The sequence below is a fragment of the Euleptes europaea genome, chromosome 9 (assembly GCF_029931775.1).
Source record: "Euleptes europaea isolate rEulEur1 chromosome 9, rEulEur1.hap1, whole genome shotgun sequence".
Classification (NCBI taxonomy): Eukaryota; Metazoa; Chordata; class Lepidosauria; order Squamata; family Sphaerodactylidae; genus Euleptes; species Euleptes europaea.
In genome coordinates, this window is record NC_079320.1 from 895599 (window position 1) to 923112 (window position 27514).

The 27514-nt window shown below is 52.7% G+C and overlaps 1 protein-coding gene across 1 annotated transcript; it reads right to left on the minus strand.

Moving 5' to 3' along the window:
* Positions 1-715: 715 nt before the first annotated feature.
* EMX1 (empty spiracles homeobox 1) lies at positions 716-25150 on the minus strand. The gene is made up of 3 exons (XM_056855746.1): positions 24772-25150; positions 18160-18344; positions 716-930 (listed from the first exon to the last, which is right to left on the minus strand). The coding sequence occupies exons 1-3, from the start codon at positions 25148-25150 to the stop codon at positions 763-765; spliced, it is 732 nt and encodes a 243-aa protein (XP_056711724.1). The 3' UTR covers positions 716-762.
* Positions 25151-27514: the final 2364 nt, after the last annotated feature.

A 27514-nucleotide genomic window follows, 5' to 3' on the forward strand; every position in this document is an offset into this window, starting at 1 on the left:
CTGAGCCACGGCCCCTTCGCTTCATAGGCACCAGCCACTCCTGCCGAGCCCCTGGTTCCCGGGCTGTTCCCCCTGCCGTGCCCTCAGTTCCAGAAGACGTCAGAGTCCACCTCTGCCTGCTCTCGCTGCCTTTGCGCATGGGCAATGGAAGCCCCTGTGGGCTGCACACAAGTCCTCGGGCTTGCCGCAATCAGGCAATGGAGTTCAAACCCAGGTAGCTTTTATTTCTGCACAGTAACACACGCGACAGCTGCGTGCTAACTACAATACGGGGACAGGCACACGCACCAAAGGCTGACACACAAAAGAATAAATTAAAAGGGAAAGGCATTCTTCCCAAGAGAGAGAGAGAGAGAGAGAGAACCACCCCAAGGCCCACAAAGACAAGAGGAGTGTGTATGTCATGGGTCTTGCCTGACATGTTTATTTGCTCGTATGGCTGATGGATGGCTTCCTCCTGGGGCGGGGGGTGCCGCCTTCCTCTCCTGGATCCCAGATCCTCTGGTCACCACAGATCCTAGCCAAGTGGCCTCTTTTCAAAGACTACACCATGGGCCGGAGTGTTGGCTGGTATGCGGGGCGGGGGGCGGGGAGCCATGCCCTGTGCCTCGCATTCTCTCCTGAGTCCCCCACAGAGAAGACCTCCTGGTGCTGGAGGGAGGCAGCTCTGTCCTTGGTCAGTCACCAGAGCTTGATCCCCTTCCTGTTCCCCACATGTTCCTCTCATTGGTCTGTTTGCCATCAGCCACCTCCAACATTGGTCTAGTCATTGGATGTCACGTCAATGTCTTCGCCGCTTGACTGTTTGGTGGCTATCCGCCACCGGTTGATGTGGTGGGAACCCTTCTTTTTCTGGTCCGACTCAGGGCCTTCCTCTTCCAGCTTCTGCCTCTTGTATTTGGTCCTCCTGTTTTGGAACCAGACCTTCACCTGAATGAGACAGAAAAGCGGGGACACACACCCACACACACATGAAGCTACCTTGTACTGGATCACATCACCCGTACATCAAAGTCAGTGTTGTCTACTCAGACTGGCAGAGGCTCTCCAGGGTCTCAAGGTGAGGTCTCATCACCTATGACCTGAATTGTACTGGAGATCCTGGGGATTGAACCTGGGACCTTCTACATGCCAAGCAGAGGCTCTGCCACTGAGCCACAGCTCCTCTCTTAACCAAACTCAACCAAAAAAAGAACATGTACCCGAGAGCCAACCAAACCTGAAACTTTCTCTGTTATCTGGGAAAGAGAAACAATTAGGAAGGAAGCGGTTTCAATGCATTTCCCAGTAGGCTGGAAGGGTTTGTAAAGCTCTTCCTTATTTATTTTATTTACGTCGTTTGTAGTCCGCCTTTTTCACTTGTACTCAAGGTGGATTACGTAGCATGAGGCCCTACAATCAACAGGTTGGGGCATTCAATAAACAATAGAATAAGGATAGGGTTATAGAACCAATCAGAAATCTAAAAACAGAACTGAAGCAATGCGTACAAAAATTACAGGATCCTAGTTTCAGTAAGCGAAACAGAGAAATACACACCGCAGTTCCTAATAATGATCTAAGTAACTTTGTGAATCATTGACTACAGGGCAACTCTGTTGCTCGCACAGAAAAGCGCTTTACAGTAATTCCCTTTTGCATAGTTTGCAGAAAGTGGGAGTTTTCTTGACCTCCTCAGACAGGCCGTTCCACAAGATGGGGACCACAGTGGTACGAGCAGCAGTTGCTTTTGCCCATTTGCCGGTTGGCCCCTCCAGAAGGCCCTGCTCAGATTAGCAAAGCTGTCACGGCGGAGCATCAGGGGAGGGGAGGTCTCGCAGATATGAGGGCCCAAGGCCATGGAGGGCTTTGTAGGTGATAGCCAATATTTTAAATTGATCCCACTAACTGATGGGCAGCCAGTGGAGTGACTGCAAAATGGGAGTAATATGCCTGCCCCACCTAGCTCCCGGTAGTAGTAGTAGTAGTAGTAGAAGAAGAAGAGGAAGAAGAAGAAGAGGAAGAAGAGGAAGAAGGAGGAGGAGGAGGAGCAGCAGCTGGTTTTTATATGCCTTCTCTTCCACCTAAGGAAGAATCAAACCTGCTGAAAATCACCTTCCCTTCCCCACAACAGACATCCTGTGAGGTAGGTGAGGCCGAGAGAGCTGTGACTAGCCCAGGGTCACCCAGCTGGCTTTGCGTGTAGGAGTGGGGAAACGAATCCACCAGATTAGCCTCCGCCGCTCATGTGGAGGAGTGGGGAAATCAAACCCGGTTCTCCAGATCAGACTCCACCACTCCAAACCACCGCTCTTAGTAGCTGAGCTGTGGCGTTCTGCACCAACTGGAGTTTCCTAGTTGATTTTGAGGGCAGACCAATGTCGAGTGCACCACAGTGGTATAATCAGGTGTTTTGCTTTATGTGGATGATGCTGTGATCTTATCCAGGACACCAGTGGGATTAAGGAGAGAGCTTGCAAGAGTGGTTGTGTTCTGTGAAAACGAACGATTAACAATCAACTATGAGAAAACAAAAGCCTTTGGTAAACGTCCTAGGAATAGGATTTGGAGTATCAATGGACAAAGGTTGGAACAGGTGTCTTGTTTTAAATACCTAGGTGTGATTATTCAGGCTTCTGGATCTAAGATGGCCCATAATACCTATGCCGCCAATCTAGGCATGAGAACAGCTGGCAATATAATTAAGTTCTTGCGGACAAAAGGGGCTTACTATGTCCCAGCAGCCCTTAAACTCTTCCAGGCAAAAACATTAGCTCAGATGCTCTACGGAATGCATCTTGGCTCTACACCTTCTTGCTTTACACCTCTTGAACTGATGCAATCCAAATTTCTTAGAGCTGCCCTTCAACTCCTGAGATGCATGTCAAATTCCCTGATCCGATTGGAAACTGGTATGATGAGGGTAGAGGCAAAGGTCTGCTTATCCTCTCTCTACATATGGTTTAGGATGAAAATCCTAGGGGTCTTTTGCCACTGGTACTGAGTGACTCCTTTAGGTCAAGATGGATCATTCTATAGGGGACAAACTAAATAGTTTGGGACTTGTCCGTCAGCACTTTTGCAAATGGGTATGGACCAAGCTAGAGTAACTGTAAAGGAAAGAGTCAAAGATACTGAGCGTCAAACAGATCTCTTGAGATCCCCTGCATTTATAGCACCTCAACATTCCAGGTATATTCTAGCACCAGCTGCATATTTATACTCCCTGGAAAGGAACACACATAGGAGGGCCTATACACTGGCCAGATGTGCAGCCCTACCATCTGCCATATTAGAAGGGAGATTTTAGAAGATCCCCAGGGTGGAGAGACTTTGCCCGTGTAACACAGGGGAAAGCATGGAAATACATTAACTGAACAGGACAAAATAAAGAAAAGGTGGGAACAATACACTGAAGAACTATATAGAAGAGATGAAAGGATAAAAGATTCTTTCCAAAAAGAATCTTTTGAAGAAGAACCTACAGTTTTAGAAAGTGAAGTGAAAGCTGCATTGAGAGCAATCGGGAGAAACAAATCACCAGGAGCAGATGGGATATCAGTAGAGCTATTCCAAGCCACAGAAACGGAGTCCATCAAAATCTTGACAAGAATATGCCAACAGATATGGAAAACAAAACAATGGCCCACAGACTGGAAACCATCCATTTACATTCCAATTCCCAAGAAAGGAGACATCAAAGATTGCAGCAACTATCGGATCATCGCATTAATTTCTCACGCAAGTAAAGTGATGCTCAAAATTTTACAGCAAAGGCTGTTACCATATATGGAACGAGAAATGCCTGATGTTCAAGCTGGTTTCAGAAAAGGAAGAGGCACTAGAGATCATATTGCAAATATACACTGGTTACTGGAGCATACGAGAGAATTTCAGAAGAAAATCAGCTTGTGTTTCATAGATTACAGCAAAGCTTTTGACTGTGTGGATCATGAAAAGCTATGGCTGGTTTTAAAAGAAATGGGTGTGCCACTACATCTGATCGTTTTAATGCGCAGCCTGTACTCTGGACAAGAGGCCACAGTTAGAACAGAATATGGAAAAACGGAATGGTTTCCAATCGGCAAAGGTGTCAGACAAGGATGTATTTTATCTCCCTATCTCTTCAATCTATATGCAGAGCATATAATTAGGAAGCCTGGATTAGATTTAGATGAAGGTGGAGTGAAAATTGGAGGGAGGGAATTTAATAATTTGAGATATGCTGATGACACTACATTATTGGCAGAAAATAGTGAAGATTTGAAATGACTACTGCTGAAAGCTAAAAGAGAAAGTGCCAAAGCAGGACTACAGCTGAACATCAAGAAAACAAAAGTAATGACTACAGGAGAATTACACAACTTTAAGGTTGACAATGAGGAAATTGAAATTGTTCAAGACTTTCTATTCCTTGGCTCCACCATCAACCAAAAGGGAGACTGCAGCCAAGAAATCAGAAGGAGATTGAGACTGGGAAGGGCAGCCATGAAGGAGCTAGAAAAGATTTGGAAGTGTAAGGATGTGTCACTGGCCACCAAGACTAGATTAATTCATGCCATCGTATTCCCTATTACTATGTATGGGTGTGAAAGCTGGACAGTGAAGAAAGCTGATAGGAAGAAAATAGATTCCTTTGAAATGTGGTGTTGGAGGAGAGTGTTACGGATTCCGTGGACTGCCAAAAAAACAAATCAGTGGGTTCTAGATCAAATCAAGCCTGAACTGACCCTAGAAGCTAAAATGAATAAACTGAGGCTATCGTATTTTGGTCACGCCATGAGACGACAAGAGTCACTGGAAAAGACAGTCATGCTTGGAAAAGTTGAGGGCAGCAGGAAAAGAGGAAGACCCAACAAGAGATGGATTGACTCAATAAAGGAAGCCACAGCCTTCAATTTGCAAGATTTGAGCAAGGCTGTCAAAGATAGGACATTTTGGAGGACTTTCATTCATAGGGTCGCCATAGTCGGAAGCAACTTGACGGCACTTAACACACACACACACACACACACACACACACACACAAACACACAGGGGAGCTGGAACCATTGAGCATGTATTTTTTAGATGTCCCCTCTACAAGTCAGCCCGCTTCAATATTATTGACCCTCTGATTAGGGAAATGGGCTCTGGTGATGAGGGTGAATGGACCCAAAGGTTTCTGCTGGGAGACAGCTCACCAATCACCACCCAGGCTGCAAAATACTGTGCAGTAGCAATGAAGCTTCGTCGCCTTAATGTACATCCTTAATCTGTGGAATTGTAAAATTGGGTGATTCCTAATTTTGTTGGCCTTGGTTGTAAACATCTGCTATGTATGGTCAGTTTCTGTTTTACCTGTTTTATCTGGCATACCAGCCGCAAATAATATTTATTTATTTATTTATATTGCTGTTACAAAATGAGTTCAGATGGGGTTGGAAAAAAGAGCAGAATCACGCTGCTCACTTTGGAAGTTTCAAGAGGGGTCTGAGGGAACCCTTGATCTGCTGTGATCTTTTGCTGTTCAAGGGGCTTCTTCATTTGCCTAGCTGGTTCCCTCCTTTAGCCAGTATTTGGCATCACACAGAGGCTCCGTTCTTGCCTCACATCCCCGAAGTTTCAGGCTCAAAACCTTCTATATATTCAAACCATGACTTGGCTTTCTTTCGAGACAGCAAAATTATCATATCTGGTGCAAGCTTTCGTCTCCTCACTAACAGCTACTTATGAAATAAAAAGAACATAAGAACATAAGAAATGCCCTGCTGGATCAGACCAAGGCCCATCAAGTCCAGCAGTCTGTTCATACAGTGGCCAACCAGGAGCCTCTAGGAAGCCCACAAACAAGGCGACCGCAGCAGCATTTATCCTGCCTGTGTTCCACCGCACCTAATATAACAGGCCTGCTCCTCTGATACTAGAGAATAGGTATGCAGCATGACCAGTATCCATTTTAGCTAATAGCCATGAATAGCCCTCTCCTCCATGAACATGTCCACTCCCCTCTTCAAGCCTTCCATGTTGGCACCCATCACCACATCCTGGGGCAGGGAGTTCCACAATTTAACTATGCGTTGTGTGAAAAAATACTTTCTTTTATCTGTTTTGAATCTCTCACCCTCCAGCTTCAGCAGATGACCCTATGTACTAGTATTATGGGAGAGGGAGAAAAACTTCTCCCTGTCTACTCTCTCCAAACCATGCATAATTTTATAGACCTCTATCATGTCTCCCCTCAGCTGCCTTCTTTCCAAGCTAAACAGCCCTAAGCGTTTTAACCGCTCCTCATAGGGCAGTTGCTCTTGTCCCCTAATCATTTTGGTTGCTCTTTTCTGCACCTTCTCAAGCTCTGTAATGTCCTTTTTTAGGTGTGGTGACCAGAACTGTACACAGCACTCCAAGTGTGGTCTCACCATAGATTTGTACAAGGGCAGTATGATATCAGCAGTTTTATTCTCTATTCCTCGTCTAATTATGGCCAGCATGGAATTAGCCTTTTTTACAGCAGTCGCACACTGGGTTGACATCTTCATTAAGCTATCCACTACCACCCCGAGATCCCTTTCTTGGTCTGTCGCTGCCAGCACAGATCCCATCAGTGTATATGTGAAGTTGGGATTTTTTGCCCCAGTATGTTTTAGGGTTGTTGTTTTGTGTGTGTGTATAATCAGGATGTCACCATGGATGCAGGTGGCCAGATCAGTCAAGTCCAGGCCAGGGTAGTCCAGGACAAGGGCCGTCTTATAGGATAGGCTGAGTTAGGAGAAAGCCTTCTTTGCAGCTGAATTAACTTGCTTCTCCAACAATAACTTTGGGTCTAGTATAGTCCCCCAGGCTTTTAACCAATTCAGCAAGGCTCAGCTGAACCCCATCAAAAGTGGGAAGCACAACGTCCTTCAAGATCTCCCCCTTCCCAACCAATATCACCTTTGTCCTTTCAGGGCTTTCTTTCAGTTTGTTCTCTCTTAGCCAATTTACCACGGCAGCCAGGTGGTGATTTAGGGCCTCTGCCGCATCGCCAGAAGACTTGGATACGAATATAAAGAGCTGGAAATCATCTGCATCTTGGAGACAACCAAGCCCAAAACGATGAATGATTTATCCTAAGGGCTTTACATGGAGATTGAAAAGCAGGGGGGATAGGACTGTGCCCTGGGGGCCGCCACAGGTTAGGTCCCACCCTGACGATAACTGGTTTCCAACAGCAACCCTTTGAGTACGGCATATGAGGAATGATTTGAACCAGTTTAAAGCACATCCCCTGATACCGACTTCTGCTTCCAGGCGGCCCAACAAGATGGCAAGACTCACAGTGCGTTCCTAAGGAGAGTTACTCCAGTCTAACCCCATTCATTTCAATGGGCTTAGATTGGAGTAACTCTCCTTAGGAATGCGCTGTCAGTGTATCAAAGGCTGCAAAGAAATCCAGGAAAAGCAACCCGGGGGCCTCTTTGTCAACACTCAGATGGGGATAAACAACTAAAGCTAGCCAAGCCGTCTCTGTCCAATAGCCTGGCCTGAAGCCAGACTGACAAGGCCCTAGGTTAGATGGGTTACACCTCTCTCCTCACTTGAGCAGGAGTCCTTTCCCTTATTCGTCTGAGTGTTTAACCTATCCCAGAAGGAAAAGGCAAGGAACAATGTTCAAAGCATCTCCTTTAAAATTAAAACTTTAGCCTTGTCGGCACAAGGGGAGCGCTCTCAGAGGGACTGAATCCACCTGGACCGCTTCGGCCCTTAAAGTCAGAAAGTCCTGAGAGCAGCTTTTCAATGGCCGTCTTGGGGAAGGCTAAAGGAGCAGAGGAACATCCCCTGCGAAAGACCACATTCCTGGGGACCACACCTTCAAGGTCCTCCTATAGAACGGGGCTGCGAAGACCACACGGAAAGCAGGCAGCCAATCAGAAAGACTGAAGTAATTCTAGGAATAAGTACATACTGTCACATCCAAAGAGAGACAAGATGCAGCAACAAGTGACGTTTCCTTGCTAGTAACACAAACTTCAAAGCCAGGAGAAATCCATTCAAGGGCTGGAACCCAACAGACAGCAGCAGACGGCAGGAACCAATCTGAGCCCAGGGGGGAGAATGCCAAATGGGGGTGGGGGTCTTCTTTTTATTTTATGCTACTTACAGGGCTTGAATTTATACTTGGGAGGTTTTTTGTAGTGAAAATATATAATATAAATGGTTTAAATAAATAAGAACACTTTTATCCATGTGCATAAAATCTGAAAGGAGGACAGAGCCGAGCCTATATGGAGATGATGGTGTGCTGGCCTTTAAAGGAAGCCAGGAGAAACCCAGGAGGATCATCCCAGAAACAAGCTTAGCCAGTCTCTCTGAGAAGAAATGCCAGTCCCCCCCCCCCGAATATAGGGAAAGGGACATATTCTGCCGGCCCCCTCTCCTAACTACCACTTTGAGGCTGGCTGTAAGAAACAATGCCGAAGTCCAGCTACACTCACGCTGACCAAGGAAAGGTCAACTCAGGTAATGCCAAAGAGGCAACATCCCATAGTGTGCCTGCCCTCGAATGGCGACTCCTCCTGAGAGACACCAAGAAGCCCTTGAGTGGATCTTGCCAGAGGTGTAAGGTCCAATCAGGGAAAGTGGCTAAAAACACTACCCAAGGCACTGTCTTTGCAAAGACCAACACATGAAGAACTTCAGTAGGAGGTATTTCTTTTAAATGAGGGGATGTGTTTAAAGCAAGCTGGGAGGTACAGAGAAGGTGTTTGATTACTTCACCAGTTTTTTTCTTGCTGATTTCGCATGTTAACCAAGAGTTCACACGCTCCTCAACTGTCAGTGAACTCTGTTTGCTTAAGGTTACTTTAATCTTTGACAGTTAATTGAAACAGTTACAGAAAAGTTAGACTAATTGCTTTTTAATAGAGGTTAAGAACATGAGAACATAAGAAAGGCCATGCTGGATCAGACCAAGGCCCATCAAGTCCAGCAGCCTGTTCACACAGTGGCCAACCAGGGGCCTCTAGGAAGCCCACAAACAAGATGACTGCAGCAGCAGCATCCTGCCTGTGTTACACAGCACCTAATATAACAAGCATGGTCCTCTGATACTAGAGAGAATAGGTTAAGAGTTGAGACTGTCTTCTTATCCTGGTATATCAGAGGTATCTCATATGCACCAGCTGACTGGCTTATTTGCACTTGTGTTGATAATCAATTATCTAGATAATAATCACATGATTATGATAGCTGAGGTTTAGAAAAAAGATAAAACTGCTATTTTTCTATAAATATGCACTACTGTGATAAGCGGTTCCGATTTTTCTAGAGGGAAGTCTCAGAAGAAGAGTAGGTGAGGTTTTTGGGTGAGTGTATATGAGTTGGGCATTTTGGTAATCCCTAAAAACAGTGAGATAAAACCTGAAACCCAGTTTGCTTTTAAAATTATTAGTCACTATAATATGATTAAGCAATGTTAGGAATTTTGATAATTTTAGCACTTATTTTTACAGTAATTGTAGGGTTAATTTTTACATGTCTGTACTTCTTAATGTCTTGCATAATAAAGAGAACGATTTCTTTTTTAAATAAAAGATAAAAGTCTCTAGAGGTTTTCCATCTGGTTTGCTGGTTGTAGTTCAAAGAACTGAATTCACACCTTACTTGTTGGTATTACCGGATTTAAAGGTTGATAAGCAGCCCTTAATAAGTAAATCCTAGAGAACTCTGCCACTAAATGGTTTGAATAGGCAAAGTCCTTTTAAAATTGTTTAGTTCAAATTCTCTAATTGGATGTGGAAGTGAAGCCTCTCCTTACAAAGACTCAAATCCCTTCAAGAAGCTTTCTGTCCACACTGCCTCTGCACTGGACAAACAAACTGTATAGTACAGATTGTAAACAACACATGGAAAAGTACAGGAAGACACCAGCAGAGTCAAGAAGGTCACCATATAAGAGGGCTGCCCTGTAACCGTGTGGCGCAAAGAGAGACCTGTGGTGGTGGAGGGTTGGGGGCTGTGGACTATACCACTGTGTATAGTTCCTGCCGTCTGCTGCTGTCTGTTGGGTTCCTGCTATATAAAATTTGCTTTCATTTAGCACGTCACATTAATACTTATGCCATGCTTCATCTGTGGTTGGTTTTCCAGATCTCTACATGTTAAATTCCCATTTTGTTGTCTTTTGGACGTTTCCCTCTGTTGATCATACTGATTGTTTTCTATATAATCCACCTTGAGGCCCAGTGAGAAAGGCAGAGTATAAATAACATCAATCAATCGATAAAAATGCTGCTCCTGTGCACTTTCTCTGAGTTTCCCACAGGAAATGCCTGGCCCGCCACCTGGCCACTGGAAATGGGACATATCCTGCAAACCACCCACATGAAAGAAATACGGGGGGGGGGGATCTCTTTGGGTGGCCGGGCTGTGAGGGACAATGAGAACATGTGACTGGCTGCTGCTCAACCAAATTGTCTCATGCCTCTTCATGTAGAAAAGGTGCTCTGGGTTCAAGACCTGATCCCTTGTTTCTCTTTCCGTACATTCTGTCAACTGCCAGCATCATAGGCATTGCAGTTCTTTCATTAATGCCACTCATGGGGGGGGGGGGGAGCGTTGGTCACAGGAGTCACCTATAGACTGTATTATGATTCAAATCTCCACTTCTGTCACGGAGGATCACTGGGTGAACCTGGGCCATTTGCACACTCTCAGCATCATGTGAGGTTGAAATGGAGGAGTACATGATGTTGTATGTTGCTTTAGGTCCCCACTAGTGGCAAAAACAGGGTATGAATGGATACATGAAGTTGACTGTGCCTCTTTCAAACAGGGCTGCCCCTTTCACTAAAAGGCATGCTGTGTGCATCATGCTCTTCAATAAAGCCTTGCTTCCCTAAGCATTGTATATATTTCAGTGTTTCTCCAAATCTACCAGCCAGAGTTTCCCTGGGACGCCTTCGAAACCTCCACCCCTTCTGCATCTCTAGTCAGTCCATTAAGGCTTGCACGTGCTCAGAGATACTCTCTGTTTTGCCAATTAAGCACATGTACTGGGCACTCAGAACAGAGCCTTGGGTTTAGTTCTGGTTCCCGTCAAGTCTGGACTGCTTCATAACCAGCTTGTTCTCCACGTCTGCCTCAGCAGAACCCCCTCTTGCAGCTAACTTGTCTGTCCTCCTGTTAGATTAACCGAGGGGTTCTCTTTCCCTTTCCTCCTTCCCACTACAGTCTGCTCTGCCTGCCTGTGGGGGGGGGGGGGCTGTCTTCCACATTTATCTTCTTTCTTGGACACCACCCACACCTTCTACCAGGTAAGGCTGTGCCAGATGTTGCTGTCCTTGCTCAACACACAGCCGCAGCATCTTCTCTGAAGGGGAGGTGCATCTTCCAGGAAAAGAACCCCCCCCATACACACACACACAAGTGGGGCCTGGTTTCCAAGACAAAAACAGCACCCCGAAGAAGAGCTCTTTGCTAGTGGGCTGTGGAGCAGAGGGGTCCTCCTCCAACAAAGGGAGAGGGGGCTGGCCCCCCAGTGCTAGGGACAATGGGCAGAGTTTGAGACTTGATGTGGGCACAAAGCAGGGCAGACCCATCAGAGGAGGGGCTCGTGGGAAGTCACAGGGACCTGCATTTGTGTTCAGGAGCCCCCAAGTGGCTAACCCTGCCCTCAGTTGAAAGGCGAATTGAAACAGTAAGAGATATATTTAAATCCCATAAAATTATTTTAAAAACTAATTAAAAGGCTATAGATGTCACACACAAGAGTGCTCTCTCTCTGTGTGGTTATATTCACATGTGTGCATAAACACATTTCCTTAGACCAATTTTCATCGGCATTATTGTTCCAGTTCTGTAGTCTTAATCCCATTGGAGGTCTTTGATCTCTGTCTGAGTTGTATTTCATATTTTGTAATCTGATTTGAGTATCAGTGAGATGTTGTGGTTGTTGACACAAGTTCAAAGGGAGGCATATCCTTTTATGTGGGTCACCAAATACCCAGGGAGTGAGCCCGCATCTATGGTAACCTGTTTGTGAAGACCCAAAGAAGCCCAGGCAACCAAATAGACAATTGTATACATGGACATCACCAGATGGCCAGTATAGAAATCAAATAGATTATATAATTGGAAGCAGAAGATGGAGAAGCTCTATTCTCTCGGCCAAAACAAGACCAGGAGCCGACTGCGATACAGATCATGAATTGGTAATATCGAAAATCAAGATAAAGCTTAAGAAAAACACCAAAACATTCATAGCACCAAAATACAATCTAAGCAGTATTCCGGAAGAGTTTAAAGACCATATAAGGAACAGATTTGCATTACTAAGTTCAAGTGAATGTAAACCTGAAGAACTAGAGATATTATCAAGGAAGAATGTGCAAAGACTATTCCTGTAGCCAAAAGACAAGAAAAACCTCGATGGATGTCTGAGGAAACTCTTAAAATTGCCAGAGATAGACGAGAAGCAAAAGTAGTAGGTGACAGAAATAGAATCAAAAGTCTAAGTGCAACGTTCCAGCGACTAGCACGTAGAGACAAAGAGACCTATTATAATAACAGTGTAAAGAAATAGAAGAGAACAACAAAAAAGGAAGAACAAGAGATCTGTTCCACAAGATCCAAGAAATCAAAGGGAAATTTAAAGCACGGTTAGGCATGCTGAAAGATCAGCATGGAAATACATTAACTGAACAGGACAAAATAAAGAAAAGGTGGGAACAATACACTGAAGAACTATACAGAAGAGATGAAAGGATGAAAGATTCTTTCCAAGAAGAATCTTTTGAAGAAGAACCTATAGTTTTAGAAAGTGAAGTGAAAGCTGCATTGAGAGCAATCGGGAGAAACAAATCACCAGGAGCAGATGGGATATCAATAGAGCTATTCCAAGCCACAGAAACGGAGTCCATCAAAATCTTGACAAGAATATGCCAACAGATATGGAAAACAAAACAATAGCCCACAGACTGGAAACGATCCATTTACATTCCAATTCCCAAGAAAGGAGACATCAAAGATTGCAACAACTATCGGACCATTGCATTAATTTCTCATGCAAGTAAAGTGATGCTCAAAATCTTACAGCAAAGGCTGTTACCATATATGGAAGGAGAAATGCCTGATGTTCAAGCTGGTTTCAGAAAAGGAAGAGGCACTAGAGATCATATTGCAAATATACGCTGGTTACTGGAGCATACGAGAGAATTTCAGAAGAAAATCAGCTTGTGTTTCATAGATTATAGCAAAGCTTTTGACTGTGTGGATCATGAAAAGCTATGGCTGGTTTTAAAGGAAATGGGTGTGCCACTACATCTGATCGTTTTAATGCGCAACCTGTACTCTGGACAAGAGGCCACAGTTAGAACAGAATATGGAGAAACGGAATGGTTTCCAATCGGCAAAGGTGTCAGACAAGGATGTATTTTATCTCCCTATCTCTTCAATCTATATGCAGAACATATAATTAGGAAAGCTGGATTAGATTTAGACGAAGGTGGAGTGAAAATTGGAGGGAGAAACATTAATAATTTGAGATATGCTGATGACACTACATTATTGGCAGAAAATAGTGAAGATTTGAAACAACTACTGCTGAAAGTTAAAAGAGAAAGTGCCAAAGCAGGACTACGGCTGAACATCAAGAAAACAAAAGTAATGACTACAGGAGAATTACACAACTTCAAGGTTGACAATGAGGAAATGGAAATTGTTCAAGACTTTCTATTCCTTGGCTCCACCATCAACCAAAAGGGAGACTGCAGCCAAGAAATTAGAAGGAGATTGAGACTGGGAAGGGCAGCCATGAAGGAGCTAGAAAATATTTTGAAGTGTAAGGATGTGACTCTGGCCACCAAGACTAGATTAATTCATGCCATCATATTCCCTATTACTATGTATGGGTGTGAAAGCTGGACAGTGAAGAAAGCTGATAGGAAGAAAATGGATTCCTTTGAAATGTGGTGTTGGAGGAGAGTGTTACGGATTCCGTGGACTGCCAAAAAAACAAATCAGCAGGTTATAGATCAAATCAAGCCTGAACTGACCCTAGAAGCTAAAATGACTAAACTGAGGCTGTCGTATTTTGGTCACGTCATGAGACGACAAGAGTCACTGGAAAAGACAGTCATGCTAGGAAAAGTTGAGGGCAGCAGGAAAAGAGGAAGACCCAACAAGAGGTGGACGGACTCAATAAAGGAAGCCACAGCCTTCAATTTGCAAGATCTTAGTAAGGCTGTCAAAGATAGGACATTTTGGAGGACTTTCATTCATAGGGTCGCTATGAGTCGGAAGCGACTTGACGGCACTTAACACACACAAAGAAGCCCAGGGCTGGCCTACCTTAAATAGTTCAGTTGTGGAACTCCCTGCCCCAGGATGTGGTAATGGCTGCCAACTTAGAAGGCTTTAAGAGTGGAGTGGACATGTTCATGGAGGAGAGGGCTATCCATGGCTACTAGTCAAAATGGATACTAGTCATGATGCATACCTCCAGGATCAGAGGAGTAGGCCTATTATCTTTGCTGCTGTGGAACACAGGCAGGATGGTGCTGCTGCAGTGGTCTCGCTTGTGGGCTTCCTAGAGTCACCTTGTTGGCCACTGTGCGAGCAGACTGCTGGACTCGATGGGCCTCCTGGGTCTGATCCAGCAGGGCCTTTCTTATGTTCTTATATACCTGTCCTGCTGCAAAGGTACAGGGAGGGGTTTTGCTGCAGTAGTTCTCTTAGGCTATCAAGGGCCTTTCTCTGCTCCAGGCAGAGGGATGGATGTGTTTCCCTCTGCTTCAGGAATTAATGGGCCTTTTTCTCCAACAGGCAAGAGGCTGAAACTTTCCAATATCTCCAGCCCTGTTTAAAAATTCAACTCCCAAATCCTCCTAAGCACACTTGCTTAGACTTGCTGGAGCAAATCGATCTTACTTCTGAGAAGAACTGTTTTGCCTGAAGAAGATGTCCAGGCCCCTTGGTCTATAAGCGGCATGTTGGTGGCCCGGCAGCTGGAGCTCTCTGCAGCCGTCTCTCGGGATCATGTGCCTTTGGCTGAGGCAGGTCGCAGCAGCCTTTCTAGCTCTTCTGGCTTCCCCTCCCTCGCTTTTCTCCAAGTTTGAGGCAGGGATATTTCTTATGTGGGCAACGGCACAAGGGCCCTGAGCCTAATCATAAGGTGTCGTTTGAAGTCAGTTTTAAAATGTTGGTTCCACACACCACTGCCTGGAGTTTCTTACAGCACACTCACAACAAAGGAAGTACACAACTGCAATTCAACTTAAACAATAGAGATTAAAAACACACACAAAATCACAGCAGAAACAATCCTAAAGGAGCATGTTTAAAAGAAAAAAAGCAAACTAAGACAAATCTATCAAGCCATACAAAACAGAAAAGTGAAAAATTAAAACCAATGGAGCAAAACTGCAGAATTAAGTACTTAAAGTAAAGCATAAATCAAATTATCAATCAACAAAACAGAAAAATAAACAGCAGATAGTGCTACTATTTAGTCAAAAGGATGAACAAAAGTGTTCTTCACCTGGCACCAAAAGCCTGCCTGATCCAGCAGCCAGGTGGGGGCAGGCCACAACTGGGGGTCACCACAGAAAAGGCCCTGCTTCTCGGAACTGCCACCTCCCAGGATGCCAGGCCATGGGAGGCCCTGAACGGGTGGTGGTGGGGAAACCATTTCCCCTGCTCACAGGCCGGTCCTACGTGGAGGGGTCGTCCCATCCCAATATTCCATGACGGCAAACCAGGGGGTTGGGACTGATCCCTCAATGAAGGCTCATATTTTGGATTTGTTTCACCACAGGTATTACTATTATTGTTGTTGTTGTTGTTGTTGTTGTTAATTTGGTTATTTGTTTCTCACTGAGACTCAAGAAAAAGAAGAAGAGTTGGTTTTTATATGTTGACTTTCTCTGCCACTTAAGGGAGAATCAAACCAGCTTACAATCACCTTCCCTTCCTGTCCCCACAACAGACACCCTGTGGGGTAGGTGAGAGAATGACTTGCCCAAGGTCACCCAGCTGGCTTCATGTGTAGGAGTGGGGAAACAAATCCAGTTCACCAGATTAGCCTCCGCCGCTCATGTGGAGGAGTGGGGAATCAAACCCGGTTCTCCCACCATTCTTAACCACCACACCATGCTGGCTCAAGGCGGATTACATAGTATAAGTCAAGTACAATCAACAGGATGGGGCAGCCAATAAACAGTATCAGAGAGTCTGGACTACAGAAATCTGAAAACAAACAGAAATCTCACACAGAGCTGAAACACAGCAGGAGCTTTTAAACATGATGCCTTAAATGGTGTAGAGACTACCTAGTCTGGAGAACACCAGCAGCCACAGAGTAGCGCAGGCAACAGCCCCCCTCCCTTTACACATGCAGCTCTCTGACCATTTCCTTACAATACAGACCTATTTAACCACAGGACAACATTACTCAGGAAAAGATCTTTATCAGTCAAGGAAAGTGGGGAGGGGGACCCTGCCAGCACAGGAGAGCTCAAATGTGCTCACAAGACCCTGCAGCCTTAGGGGTTCAAAACGCTTTGCAGACCTGGCCTGCACTCCTTACAACCGCCCTGCACCTAAGGTCAGTGTGACTACTTCCATCTTGCACACAGGAGAGGGGAGGGGCTTGCCTGAGGAAAGGCTCCAGCAGGGCCCTCTCTGCCACCAGGTGCCAACCGACAGCCCCCCCCCCCCGCAATCTGCTCCCTTGGTGTGCAGCTGCTGCTGCTACGGCCAAGCAACCTGCCTCGGGATTCACACTCATGCCCCGACCATTGAATAACCGGGCCCAGCTAGAACCAAGAAAGCAGCACAGGGAAGCCAGCATGTCTGGGACTTCTTTAGGCTGGAAGATGCCTCAGGAGAGACTCTGGAGAGGCAGCATTGAAAGAAAGAGATAAAGCTAAACTAGGGGAAACTGCAAGTGATGGGGGTGGGGGTGGGGTGGGGTGGGGGTGGGGTTCAGGACTTGATAAGAAAAGTTCTCTTGTCCTTTTGTGTTGCATACCCAGCCTGAGGAAGTGCTCTGGGGAAGAGAGAGACCCCTCTCTCTTGTGGGGTTTTTGCAGGTCCACAAAAGTGGCCTGCAGATGTGTTCCTGTTGGGCTGTGAAGGTGTCTTCCAACAGCAGGGAGAAAGAGAATGCCCCCCCTTGCCCCCCTGGGGATTGTCTGCTCTCCACACTGTGTCCCACTCCCGCAGCCTAAGCCACAGCACCTGCTTGAAGGCTCCTTGGGAAAGGCTGCTTCCCACCCCGCCCTGCCAGACCCCTTTCCCTCCAACGCCACCCCATCCTGCCCACGGACTGGGGATGCAGTTTAGAAGGCAGCCCCGGGATCTCTGACCTCTGGCCCGATTCTCCCTTCAGCCAACTCTGGGCTCTGCCCCGCTTTGGGCAAAAGGGAACCAGCCCTGTTCTCCACTGTTGCTGTCGCAGCTTCTTGAGAGATGCCCAAAGGTGCCCCCGAGCATCGCTTGAAGTGCCCTGCCTACCTGGCACAGAACCACAGACTGATTAAAACCACCGAACCCCCAAACCACAAGCGACCCCTTGCACAGCCTGGACTCCCTGGCGAGATTCCCACCGGCTTTGGCCTCCCCACAGATCTGTGGCTGCTCTGAGTCCACCACCCAAGAGCTGGGCCAGAAGCCCCCCCCCCTCCCTGCAGGACTGCTCTGCCCCCATATCTAGGGATCCTGAGGCGGAGCTTCTGGCCTCTGAAGAGCCCAGTGAGCCTGGAGAAGGCGGTCCTCCTATGACAGGGGGAGAACTCAGACTGACAGACTGGGGGGAGGGGGGCAGTGAGGGCCCCATGACCTCCCCTTGCCCAGGCACAAAGCATTCCACTCTGCACATGCACAGAAACGCTTGGCCAGCCAAGGTCTTTCTGCAAAGCTCCTCTGCTGCTAGCGGGCTAGAGGGACCTTCCTCTGACCTCAGAGCCCCGGAACCCGAAGGGTGGGGCTTGGGGTGGAGCGGCCTGGGTGTGGGTCTGCATATTCCCCCCCCCGTGTTTTGTGCCACAGAGCAAGGAGGCCCCTTTGAAAGAGGAGCCACGGAGCGCCCCCCCCCCCGTTTGCTCGCAGGGCCGCCGGAGCCGGGCCGCCGTCCCCATGGCCGCTGCGGCCGGGCAGGGGCCTCCTCCGGCCGGCCCACGGGCCCCGCGGGTCTCCCTGCGGCCCCGATCCGCGCGGACTCACCTGCGTCTCGGAGAGGCTGAGGCTGGCGGCCAGCTGCTTGCGCTCGGCGCCCACCACGTAGTGGTTCTTCTCGAAGGCGCGCTCGAGGCGCAGCAGCTGCGAGGGCGAGAAGGCGGTGCGGATGCGCTTGGGCTTGCGGGCGAAGGGGCCGTGCAGCAGCAGCCCCTCCTGCGACACCTCGCCGCCTGCGGGAGAGCGACACGCGTCAGCCGAGCCCGCCCCAGCCCCGCGCCCGCCTCCCCCCGACGGCCTTTGGCGCCGCCGAGCCCGGCTGCAGCGGGAAGGAACAGGAGGGGGGCCGGCCGGCCGGCGGCTCGATTGCTCCACGGGGCCAGATCTGCCCCCTTAGCTGAGGCCCAGATCCTGGGTGCAGCCGGCAGCTGGGGTGGGCGGGGTGCCCGACGCCCGCTCTGGCCCCTCGGGGGTCCCCCTCCCCGCTTTACCCCAGCCGGGCCAGCAGGCGGGCCCTTCCCCAGCCCCGCCAGAACCCAGCGGCCCTCACGGCTGAGCGCCGATTTGAACCCGGGCCCGGGCCTCTCCCTCCCCGCTCCTACTCTCCAACCGCCAGCCTCCAAGTCGCCGGAAGCCCGAGAGGCAGGCCTGGGCAGGAGAACTTTGGTCTACCTTACAGGGCGGGGGGAAGGATTACTGTGAAGCATTTGGAGCTGGGGGTGGGGTGGGGGGAGATGCTGTCCGAACGTCCAGCAGGGTCGCCCTGGCGCCCGGCCTGTGGGGACAGGGCAGGGGGGCGCCCAGCTGGTCCCCGCCGCCGCCCGCTCCCGTGTGCTGCCGTTGACCGGGGCGCCCTACTGGGGCTGGCAGCGGAGTCTCCGCCCCGAGCGGCCAGCTGAGGGCGCGGGGTGCCCGAGAGGGGCTTTGCTTGCTGCCCGCTCGGGGCCCCCGGCCGAGTCGCTCGCCGGGCAGCCTGTCGGGCGGCGGGGCTGCCCCGGTCTCCGCTCCCGTCTCTTCCTGGTCGTGCTGCCTGCATCGCCGCCAGCGCCGGGCCAGGGCTGCCCAGGTTCTGCGGGTCTCGCCCGGCAGCCGAAATACCTCCCTGCCGGTCGCGTCGCAAGAGCGCCCGGAGCAGCGGCGGGTTGGGTGGGCCGGGCCAGGGGCAGTCCGTGAAACACGGGGGCATTGCACGTGTGCGCGGGTTTTCAATCGTTGTTGCTTTCTTTACATTGCAAGCAGCCCGGAGCTCCGCAAGGTAGAAAGGCGGCTAACAAATGTTTGAAACGAATCCACAAACAGGCTTCGGTGGTCTTGGAAGGGTGCCGGGAGCGCAGAGTCTCCGCCGCGCCCCGCCGCGGCTTCTTGCTGGGTTCTGCGAGGCGGCGGGGATTTGGCCGCGGCTCCCCCCGCCGCAGATCTTGCCTCGCTTGTTTTTCGTTCTCCTTCGGGCTCTGAGAAATCTGTGGGTTTTAAGGTGATTTTCTTTGGGTGCGGGTGTGTGTGGGGGGGGAGATAATATTTTACTTTGCGTAAAAAACAAAACAAAACCAGAAACAGCGGGCGCAGTTCGGCCCCGATTCTGCCCTTTAAAATTCAATGGCTTTCCCTCCCCTCGCCTGCACATTGGCGCCCTTTCGGCACGTCGAATACACAGAACAGTTTCCCCAAAACCAGCCCGTCAAAATGACTGGGGAGTCCTGTCTGTTTTCTTCCTTCTCCCCCCCTGCTGCAAACGACGAGGCTTGGAATCGGTTGGATTCTCACGGGTCGGACTGCTGCGAAGAGAGAAATGTCGCCTAAGGGGGGGGGGGGCGGCGGGCGGGGAGCGCCCCCAGATGCCTGCCTGTTGCGAAAGTGGCGCGGCCTCTCCAGCCCGGCCACCGGGGCTGTCCCCTGCAAAGGAACCGGGGAGAGGAGACCGGGTTTCCATCTCCCCGAACCTCAAATGTCCTTCCCAGGGAAGCGTCTGCGTTGGCCCATTTTCTGCACGACCCCCGGACTATCTGCCGAGGGGGGCTTCGGTTAAAAGGCAGGCGGGAGAAAGGGCGGAGAAGACCCCGGGGGAAACGCAGAGGTTTGTTCCCGGGAAAGGTCGTTTGCGCGGAAAGACATAAAGGGGTCCGGCGACAGAACGCCTCGGTCAAACCCGCCGCTTGAACAAGAAGACCAGCCGTCCCGGGGAGGTTCTCCTGCGCAGCCCCGGCCCTTGTGCGGGTTCCGCTGGGTTTCTCCGGGGAAAATGCCCCCTAGATCGTGTTGAGTATTATCAATCATTGCTATTAAATTTTTCTTGCAGTTTAGAATATATCACCCCAGACTGTAACAGGGTCAAGCAAAGTAACAACAACATCAACTATTATTATTGTTGTTAATAATAATAATGTTGTTGTTACTTTTATCATCATCATAATTATTGCGGATTATCTGGAGAGGCAACATATAATTTTTGAAAATACATAACCGGCACCGAAGCGAAGGGTTCCGTTGTCATGCGCTCTGGGCCAGCTTGTAACAATTCTGGACTTTCCTCCTTTTCATTCAAGGGACCCGACCCTTCGGACTTCTTCCTGCACGTTCCTGACAGTGACATTCTGCTGATTTCGGTTTGGGGTGTGTGTGCTTCAGCCTGCGTCCGTGTTTGAAACTAAGGCGACTTCGAGGTGTTTAATTGTTCATTCATCGATTACTTTTACGGATCATTTATAATTCTAAGTGGCTTACAATAAAGGGCCTTTTTAAAGAAAAAAAGATGCGAACATAAAAATATAAAATTCCGTATATTAAAACCATTTTTTGCTCTGATTACAATTTAAACTAACATCCGGACACAGGCAAGAATTAAAACCATCCTCTTTACTATTGAAGATTAAAATTAAAATTCGGCGATAAAAGCACTCATTAGCGTTGGGCGGGGGTCTAACCATTCCGGGCCCCACTGCGAACGCTGCCCCTCCCGCCCCGCTTCGAAAGCGATCTGAATGGATCTGGCCGACTCTGCGTGTGTGTTGGGGTAGTGTACTTTTCCTCCTAGTGTCCGGCCCACAGGTCGTGCAAGACAAGATCAAAACCAGCCCTTTAAGGTCGGCCCCTAAACACAAGTGAGGCTCTGACGGGCACAGAGCAAGAATCCTGAGAGGGGAGCCCCGGCGCCAGGAGCGCGGCCGCTGGATCGTGGCCTCTGCCTCCAGAGAGCGGCGGGTCTCAGAAGCCGGGGCCGTCCGGCCCTCAGTTCCCCGCGCGAAATCCAATGGATCTTCACTAAACACATGGATCCTGCGGGATCCAGCCAACGCCCCTTCGGAGGGAGTCGGGGACGGAGGCACGGAGCTCTCCCGTTCGAACGAAGGGGGTCTTCACCACCAGATCCCTGCGGTAGCAATGCCCCCCCTCGCAACAAAGAAAGGGCGTGGGAACCGCTGAAGGGGCGAGGTCGAATCTGGCCCCTGCCCGGACTCACTGGGAGGCCATCGGCAAGCCTCCGCCGCGCACCTGCAAGAACCATACTGGCCGACCTGACAGGACTGTTGTGGAGCTGCCTTGGAGTCGAGTCCCGCAACACCTGAGGGAGCCGCTCCTGAGACTCCAGCCCTGCTGGTCTACCCTGCGGGAGGAGTGGGTGCGCAGAACCCCTCGCCTGCTCAGCGCAGTCCGCCAGCTCGACTCTTTTCCTAAGGGAGCCGCTCCCGTGTCCGCGGAAAGACAGGCTACCCCACCTCCGGCCTCCGCAGGCCCGCGCCAGCTCAGGACTGCCGGGGAGTGTGTAGAGGTGGCTGGGGGGCAGCCCCGCCCCACCCCCAATTGGGGGAAAAGGTTGACCCCCCCTCGGGAGCGCTGGGCGTCCCGCGGGCTGCCCCAGCGCCCCTGTCCGGCCCTGGCGGGGCCCTTCCCTGGCTGGAAGGGGGGCGCCTTAATCCCCGGGCCCGGCCGAACAAAGGCCCTTTGAGGCGGCCGCTCGCCTTTCAGGAGCGGGCCGCTGGGAGGGCGGCGGATTTGCATTGACAGCCCGGTAATGAGAAGCGGGCCGCGGGTCTCTGTCCCCCGGGGCGGCCGGCGCCCTCCGCCTCTCGGGAGGCAGCCAGGTCCGCCGCCCTGCGAGGGGGGAGGGGGCGTTTTTCACGGGCGGGGGGGACTGGAGATCAAGGGCACAAAAGACCTGGGGAAGAAAGGCCGGCCCAGGGAGCCGCAACGGGCGGTGCCCCCCCCCCAGCGGCTCCGCGGGGTCCCACCGGCCGAAGCAGGGGGCGGGTTGCCCGGAGGGTGGCGGGGATGGATTCGCAGGAGCGTCGGGCGTTGGGTCTGCGCGCCACTCACGTCGGCCGCGTATTTTGACCGGCCCTGGAAGGACAGGCGATTAAAACGAAACTCTGTACGGATCGGCCTTGTGGGTAGGGCGGGGGGGGGTGTAATTGGAAATACTGGCATCTATTACGGTTGTTATTATTAATCATAATAATTTTAGGGACTGGAGATATTACTAATTCCTCCGTGAGGGCGCTGAATTGGCAGAGGGTTCCCTGCCTTGTTGGAACCGGACTGATCGCCTTCTAAATCTCAAAACTCAACAATAAGCCCCCATGCAGAGTTTTGAGAATTCAGATGGGGGGAAATGTGCATTTAGAGAGTGGCAAATCCAAGGCCAAACCTCCTGTGCGTTTTCGCCCTGTGAGTCCGCATTCACCGCTTTCGTTTCGGATCTTGCCATGGGCCGAGGCGACGTCTTTAAAGGGCGAAAACGCGCGGGAGATTTGGCCCTGGATTTGCCACTCTCTAAATGCACAGTTCCCCCAGCCAAATTCTCAAAAAGACGTCCCCATGCAGAGTTTCGAGAATCCGGATGGCGAAAATGGGCCTCTAGAGAGAGGCCACATCCAAGGCAAAACCTCCAGTGCGTTTTCGCCCCTAGCCTCGGCTTTCCCCTACACTCGGAACGGGGGGTGGTGGTGGTCCCGCAGGGCCAGGAGCCTTCCGTGGGCGCTGATTTCCGCGGGGGGATCCTGCCGGCGCCCCGGCACTTCCTGCGGAGACCGGCGCGCGTGGAAGGTGCTGAAGTGTGCCCGGAAGGCGGCCGAAAGCCCGGCCAGGCCAGGCCAGGCCCGGTAGACGGAGAGAAAGGGCCTCGGCTGTCGGGGAAACGGAGCTTTGGGCCGGGCTCCATTCCGAACGCTTTTGTTCAGGAGTCGGGGGTCACTGAAAGCTAAGATTTGGGCCCGAGGGGGCTTCCCTACACCGTGAGAAACTTCCACGGGGCGTTTACGCTTCCCGCCGGATCGGGCCCACGGCCTCTCCGGCGTTTGGGGATTATAAAAAAGGCTCCCGGGGCACAAAGGGGCTGGGTCCCGTGTCTGCTTTCAAAAACTCGGGCATGCCGCCGTTTTCCCGAGCTCCCTCCACCTTTCAGGGGAGCGCCTCGCGGGCACGTCTCTCCCCCTTCCCCTTTATCTGGGCAGCGGGGAATCCCTCGTCTGTTTGCATGATCCGGCGGGGAAACGCGACAGCTCACATTTGCCCCCCGGCAAGACCTGTTGTCGATAAAAAAACTAAGATCGTATAGAACGAAATATTTCAGACCGGGCTGTGCGTCCCAGAGGATTATTTTATATGTATATCGGTGTCCGGCTACCGGATGGTAAAGGGACGATATTCAGGGCCCAGAAAAGAAAAACCTGTTTCTGATAACATTAATAGCCCTAAGTGGTGCGCTGGAAGAAGGAAGCTCAGGGCGATTTGCTTTCAAGTAACAGCGCTCAAATCCGCGATGACTTCCTTTGCCATCTCCTTAGCTGGGGGGCAGCAAAAACCCCAAGAAACTCGCTATTGCCTTCGGGGCCGACCCAGATAGATCGGCCGGAGCCTTCGCGGGCTCTGGCAGGTCCGAGGCCGGGAGAGAAAATCTTTCTTTCTTTCTCTCTTTCACTCTTTCTTTCTTTCTACAGGCGAAACGCGCGATCCTGCACAAACCGAGCCGAAGCCGAGCCCAGCGGGCAGCTTCTCCCAGAGGGGGCTGTTTGGAAGGTGGCCGGCCTTTGCCTTGTCCTGGTTTGCCTTGCAGCCCCCTTCCCCCACCCCCAGCTGACGATATTTCGTGGGGGAAGAGCCCGGCGGGCTGCTCTTGAGCCGCCTTCTACGAAAGCAGCCGGCAAAGGTTGTGTGTGTGGGGGGGGGGGGTTGGGGGCTTCCCTTCATTTTGCTGGTTTATTTGGTTTCATTTTAAAGGACTGGGTTGTTGGCTTTTATTTACATTTTTTATTTTATTTTTACAATTCTGCCCTCCCGCCTGTGGGCGAGAAGCACGGAGATCCCGGCGGGTCTGAGCGGGGCGCTTAACCGGGGGGATTTCTGCGCCGAGAGTCTCGACCCGAGCTCTTGCAGGGAGACGGAGGTTTTGCCTTGGATTTGCTGCTCTCTGGAAGCACATTTTCCCTCTCCGAATTCTCAAAACTCAACAATAAGCCCCCATGCAGAGTTCTGAAAATTTGGATCGGAAAAATGTGCCTCTGGAGAGTGGCAAATGCAAGGCAAAACCTCCCGTGCATTAACGGCCGTGGCCCAACAAGAGCGGCGGGCCTCAAGCGAGAAACACGAGGCCGAAGGGCACCGTCGCCGGCCCAGCCCGCCGCCCCTCCTGCCCGCCGCCCCGGCCCGGCCGCCGGGCGCGCCTACCTTGGAAGCGGTGGCCGAAGAAGCGGTTGCGCAGCACCCAGGGGTAGAAGCTGAGCGGGTCGCGGGCTTGCGGGCCGAAGAAGGGGTGCGGCGAGTGCGGGAGGTGCGAGGCGGCCAGCTGGGGCGGGGGGCCGGGCAGCGGCGGGTGGCTCACCGCCTCGGGGAAGAGCAGCTCCGGGCCGCCGTAGAGGGAGCGGCCGGCGGCGGCGGCGGCGGCGCCCTGGAAGCCGTGCGCGAAGGCCTCGACGGCGGCGCTGGCCGGGTACCCGCCCAGGGCGGGCGGGCGCAGCGGCTCCTCGGCCGGCGGGTGGCTCTCCTTGCCCACCAGCGACTCGATGGTGAAGCAGCGCTTCGACGCCCCCCCCGCCGGCTGGAACATGGCGCGCCGGCCCCAGGCAGCCCCGGCCGCGCCACGACGGCCCGGCCCGGCCCGGCGGCTGAGCGAGCGGGCGGGCGAGCGGGCGAGCGGGCAGGGCGCGGCGGGCGGCGGCGCTGCTGGCTCTCCGGCCCGTTCACGCGCGCGCTCAGCCCCGCGCCCGCCCCATCCAACCGGGGCGCAGTGGGCGCGCTCCCCCGCCAGCCGGCCAGATAAGTCGGCCACCTGCCGCCGCCGCCGCCCCTCCGATTGGCCAGGCTCACCTGCCCCGAGGTGGGGGAGGGCGCGGGAGGGGCGGGGAGGAGGGAGGGAGAGAGGGAGGGAGGGAGCGGGGTCGCCACCAAAAGGCGGACTGGAGCCCCCAGGAGGCTGCGCGCCCGCTCCGGATCCGCCTCTGGCTCCCTCCCTCCCACCCTCCCTCCGACCCCCTACGAGGGGAGGGGAGGGGAGGGGAGGGGAGGGGAGGGGAGGAAACGAGCGAGCGAGCGCGGGGCACAGAGCGGAACCTTCCCGGGGCTGCTCTGCGGCGCTCCGGAGCCCCTTCGCCCCGCCAGCCACCCACCCACCCACGGCCGAGGAAGGTCTCCCGACGCTGGACTGGCAGCAGGTAGGGCTCCTCTGGCCCTCCACCCCCCTCCCCATACCGGCAGGGGAGAAACTCGGGGCTTCCACGCCGCAATGGCCGCGGTGAGCTGCTGCCCGGTGGCCTGCCTTCCGCGCTGGCGCTGCCCACCCCCTCCAGAAACCCGGCCAAGGCCCAGGCAGCTGTCGGGTCCCTCCCTGCGCCGCCGCCCCCTCCCTCCCTCCCTCCCACCCACCCACCCACCCACCATCGGCCGAGGCGCCCCAGCAGCGGTTCTCCGAGGGTGTGTGGGGTCGGAACAGGAAGCGTTTCTTGACGGCAATCCAAGATCAAAGGATCCCGAAGCAGATTTGGGGGAGGGGGGGGGAAAGAAAGACCGAGGCGCCCTAGCCCGCCAAATACACTCACAAACCCGGCCGGCTTCCTAGGTCCTTTCTCACGTGACCTCAGACTCGGGGCCCGGCCTGGCCGGATTCGTCCTCGGACCCGCAGGTTCCGGCGCCAGACCAAAGGCCAAGGTCTCCCCCGGGGCCCCTTGGCCCTTGCCCCCACACACCTGGGCCTTCGCCCTCTTCCGGGACTGTGCTGGACTTTCCCGACCCGCAGGTGGAACTGGACCTCCCAGGGAAAAGCCGGCTCGGAGAAACCGGAGCTGGGGCCGGGGAGCCCCGGGGGACTTGGCCCCCTGCCATTCCCGGGAAGGGGTGGGGAGTCCCAGAGCTTGTGAGGGGGGGGCTTCCGGCCCGTGGGAAGGGTCTCCTTCGAGGGGTTCAGGCTCCGCTCCGAGGAGCCCCTGGGAGGGGCCTGGGCGTGCGCCGCCCCCACCCCACCCCGCGAAGAAGCGAGGGCTGGCGCGGTGGGTCGGGCAGAGCAGCTGAGAGCCCCCAGAGCAAGGAAGCTGTGGGGCGGGTGGGCAGAGACCGGGCGCGGAGGGGGGGGGAGCTGCGAGGGGGGGGTGCAGAGGCCAGAAATGTAGCCTGCGGGGAGAGGCGGGGGGAACGGACAGAGAAAGGACGCCGGCTGCGTGGAGGGGGCGACATCGGAGCGTCCGAATGCGGCCCGAAACCGGGACCAGGATTTGCTCCGCGTTCTCCTCTCACTTCAGCAGGGCCAGGGCAACTGCCTTGTGGGTCGTGCCCGCTTGACCAGGAGTGCGCCACGAATCTCAGCAGAGGTGGCGCCGGACCGCTTCCCTCCCCCCTCCCTCCCTCCCTCCCTCCCGTCCAGGCCAGGCCGCCAAGGCCCAGGCTGCGCGGAGGCAACAGCGCCCAACTTGCTGCGTAAAAGCGCGCAGGGCCGGCGGCCGGCTCCACGGGGGGTGGGTGGGGGGGATGCCGGACCCACTCCAAGAACGGCGGGGCTCCAGGCTGGGATTGTCAGCCTGTCGATGTATTTCAGGGGACATCCAGAGAGGAGGAGACGCGCCCCCTCCCTGGCAAGCAAGTCGCTCTCAGTCCGGACTCACTCCGGTTGGCCGGCGTCTCCCCCCAGGGCTGCTGCGGTGGGGATCCGGTGGGTTCTCGCTTCCTTTCAGCCCACGACTTCCCCCGGCCTACGGCCGCCCCCTCGGGCTCCTTCCCTTTGCGGAAGGCGCCCCGGCACCCAGAGCGCCCGATCCACCGGGAACGACGCCTGCTCCCGCCGCTTCCTCCCGCCTCCCCGCCAACCGGCTCAAAGCGGCCGGGAATTGCACGAGGGCGCAGTCCTGAGCCGGCCAGGGGGGTCCCCTGGGCGGGGGAGCGGAGACTCCGCGGCCGGCTTCTGCGCAGCTCGGGATCTGGCCC

Excerpts from the sequence above, each read along its gene's own strand:
- EMX1 (XM_056855746.1), bottom strand. The coding sequence starts at position 25,150 with ATGTTCCAGCCGGCGGGGGGGGCGTCGAAGCGCTGCTTCACCATCGAG. Across the intron at positions 18,345-24,771 it reads CTTCGGCCACCGCTTCCAAG|GCGGCGAGGTGTCGCAGGAG; the intron begins GTAGGCGCGCCC and ends GCTCTCCCGCAG. Across the intron at positions 931-18,159 it reads TCAGCCTCTCCGAGACGCAG|GTGAAGGTCTGGTTCCAAAA; the intron begins GTGAGTCCGCGC and ends TGTCTCATTCAG.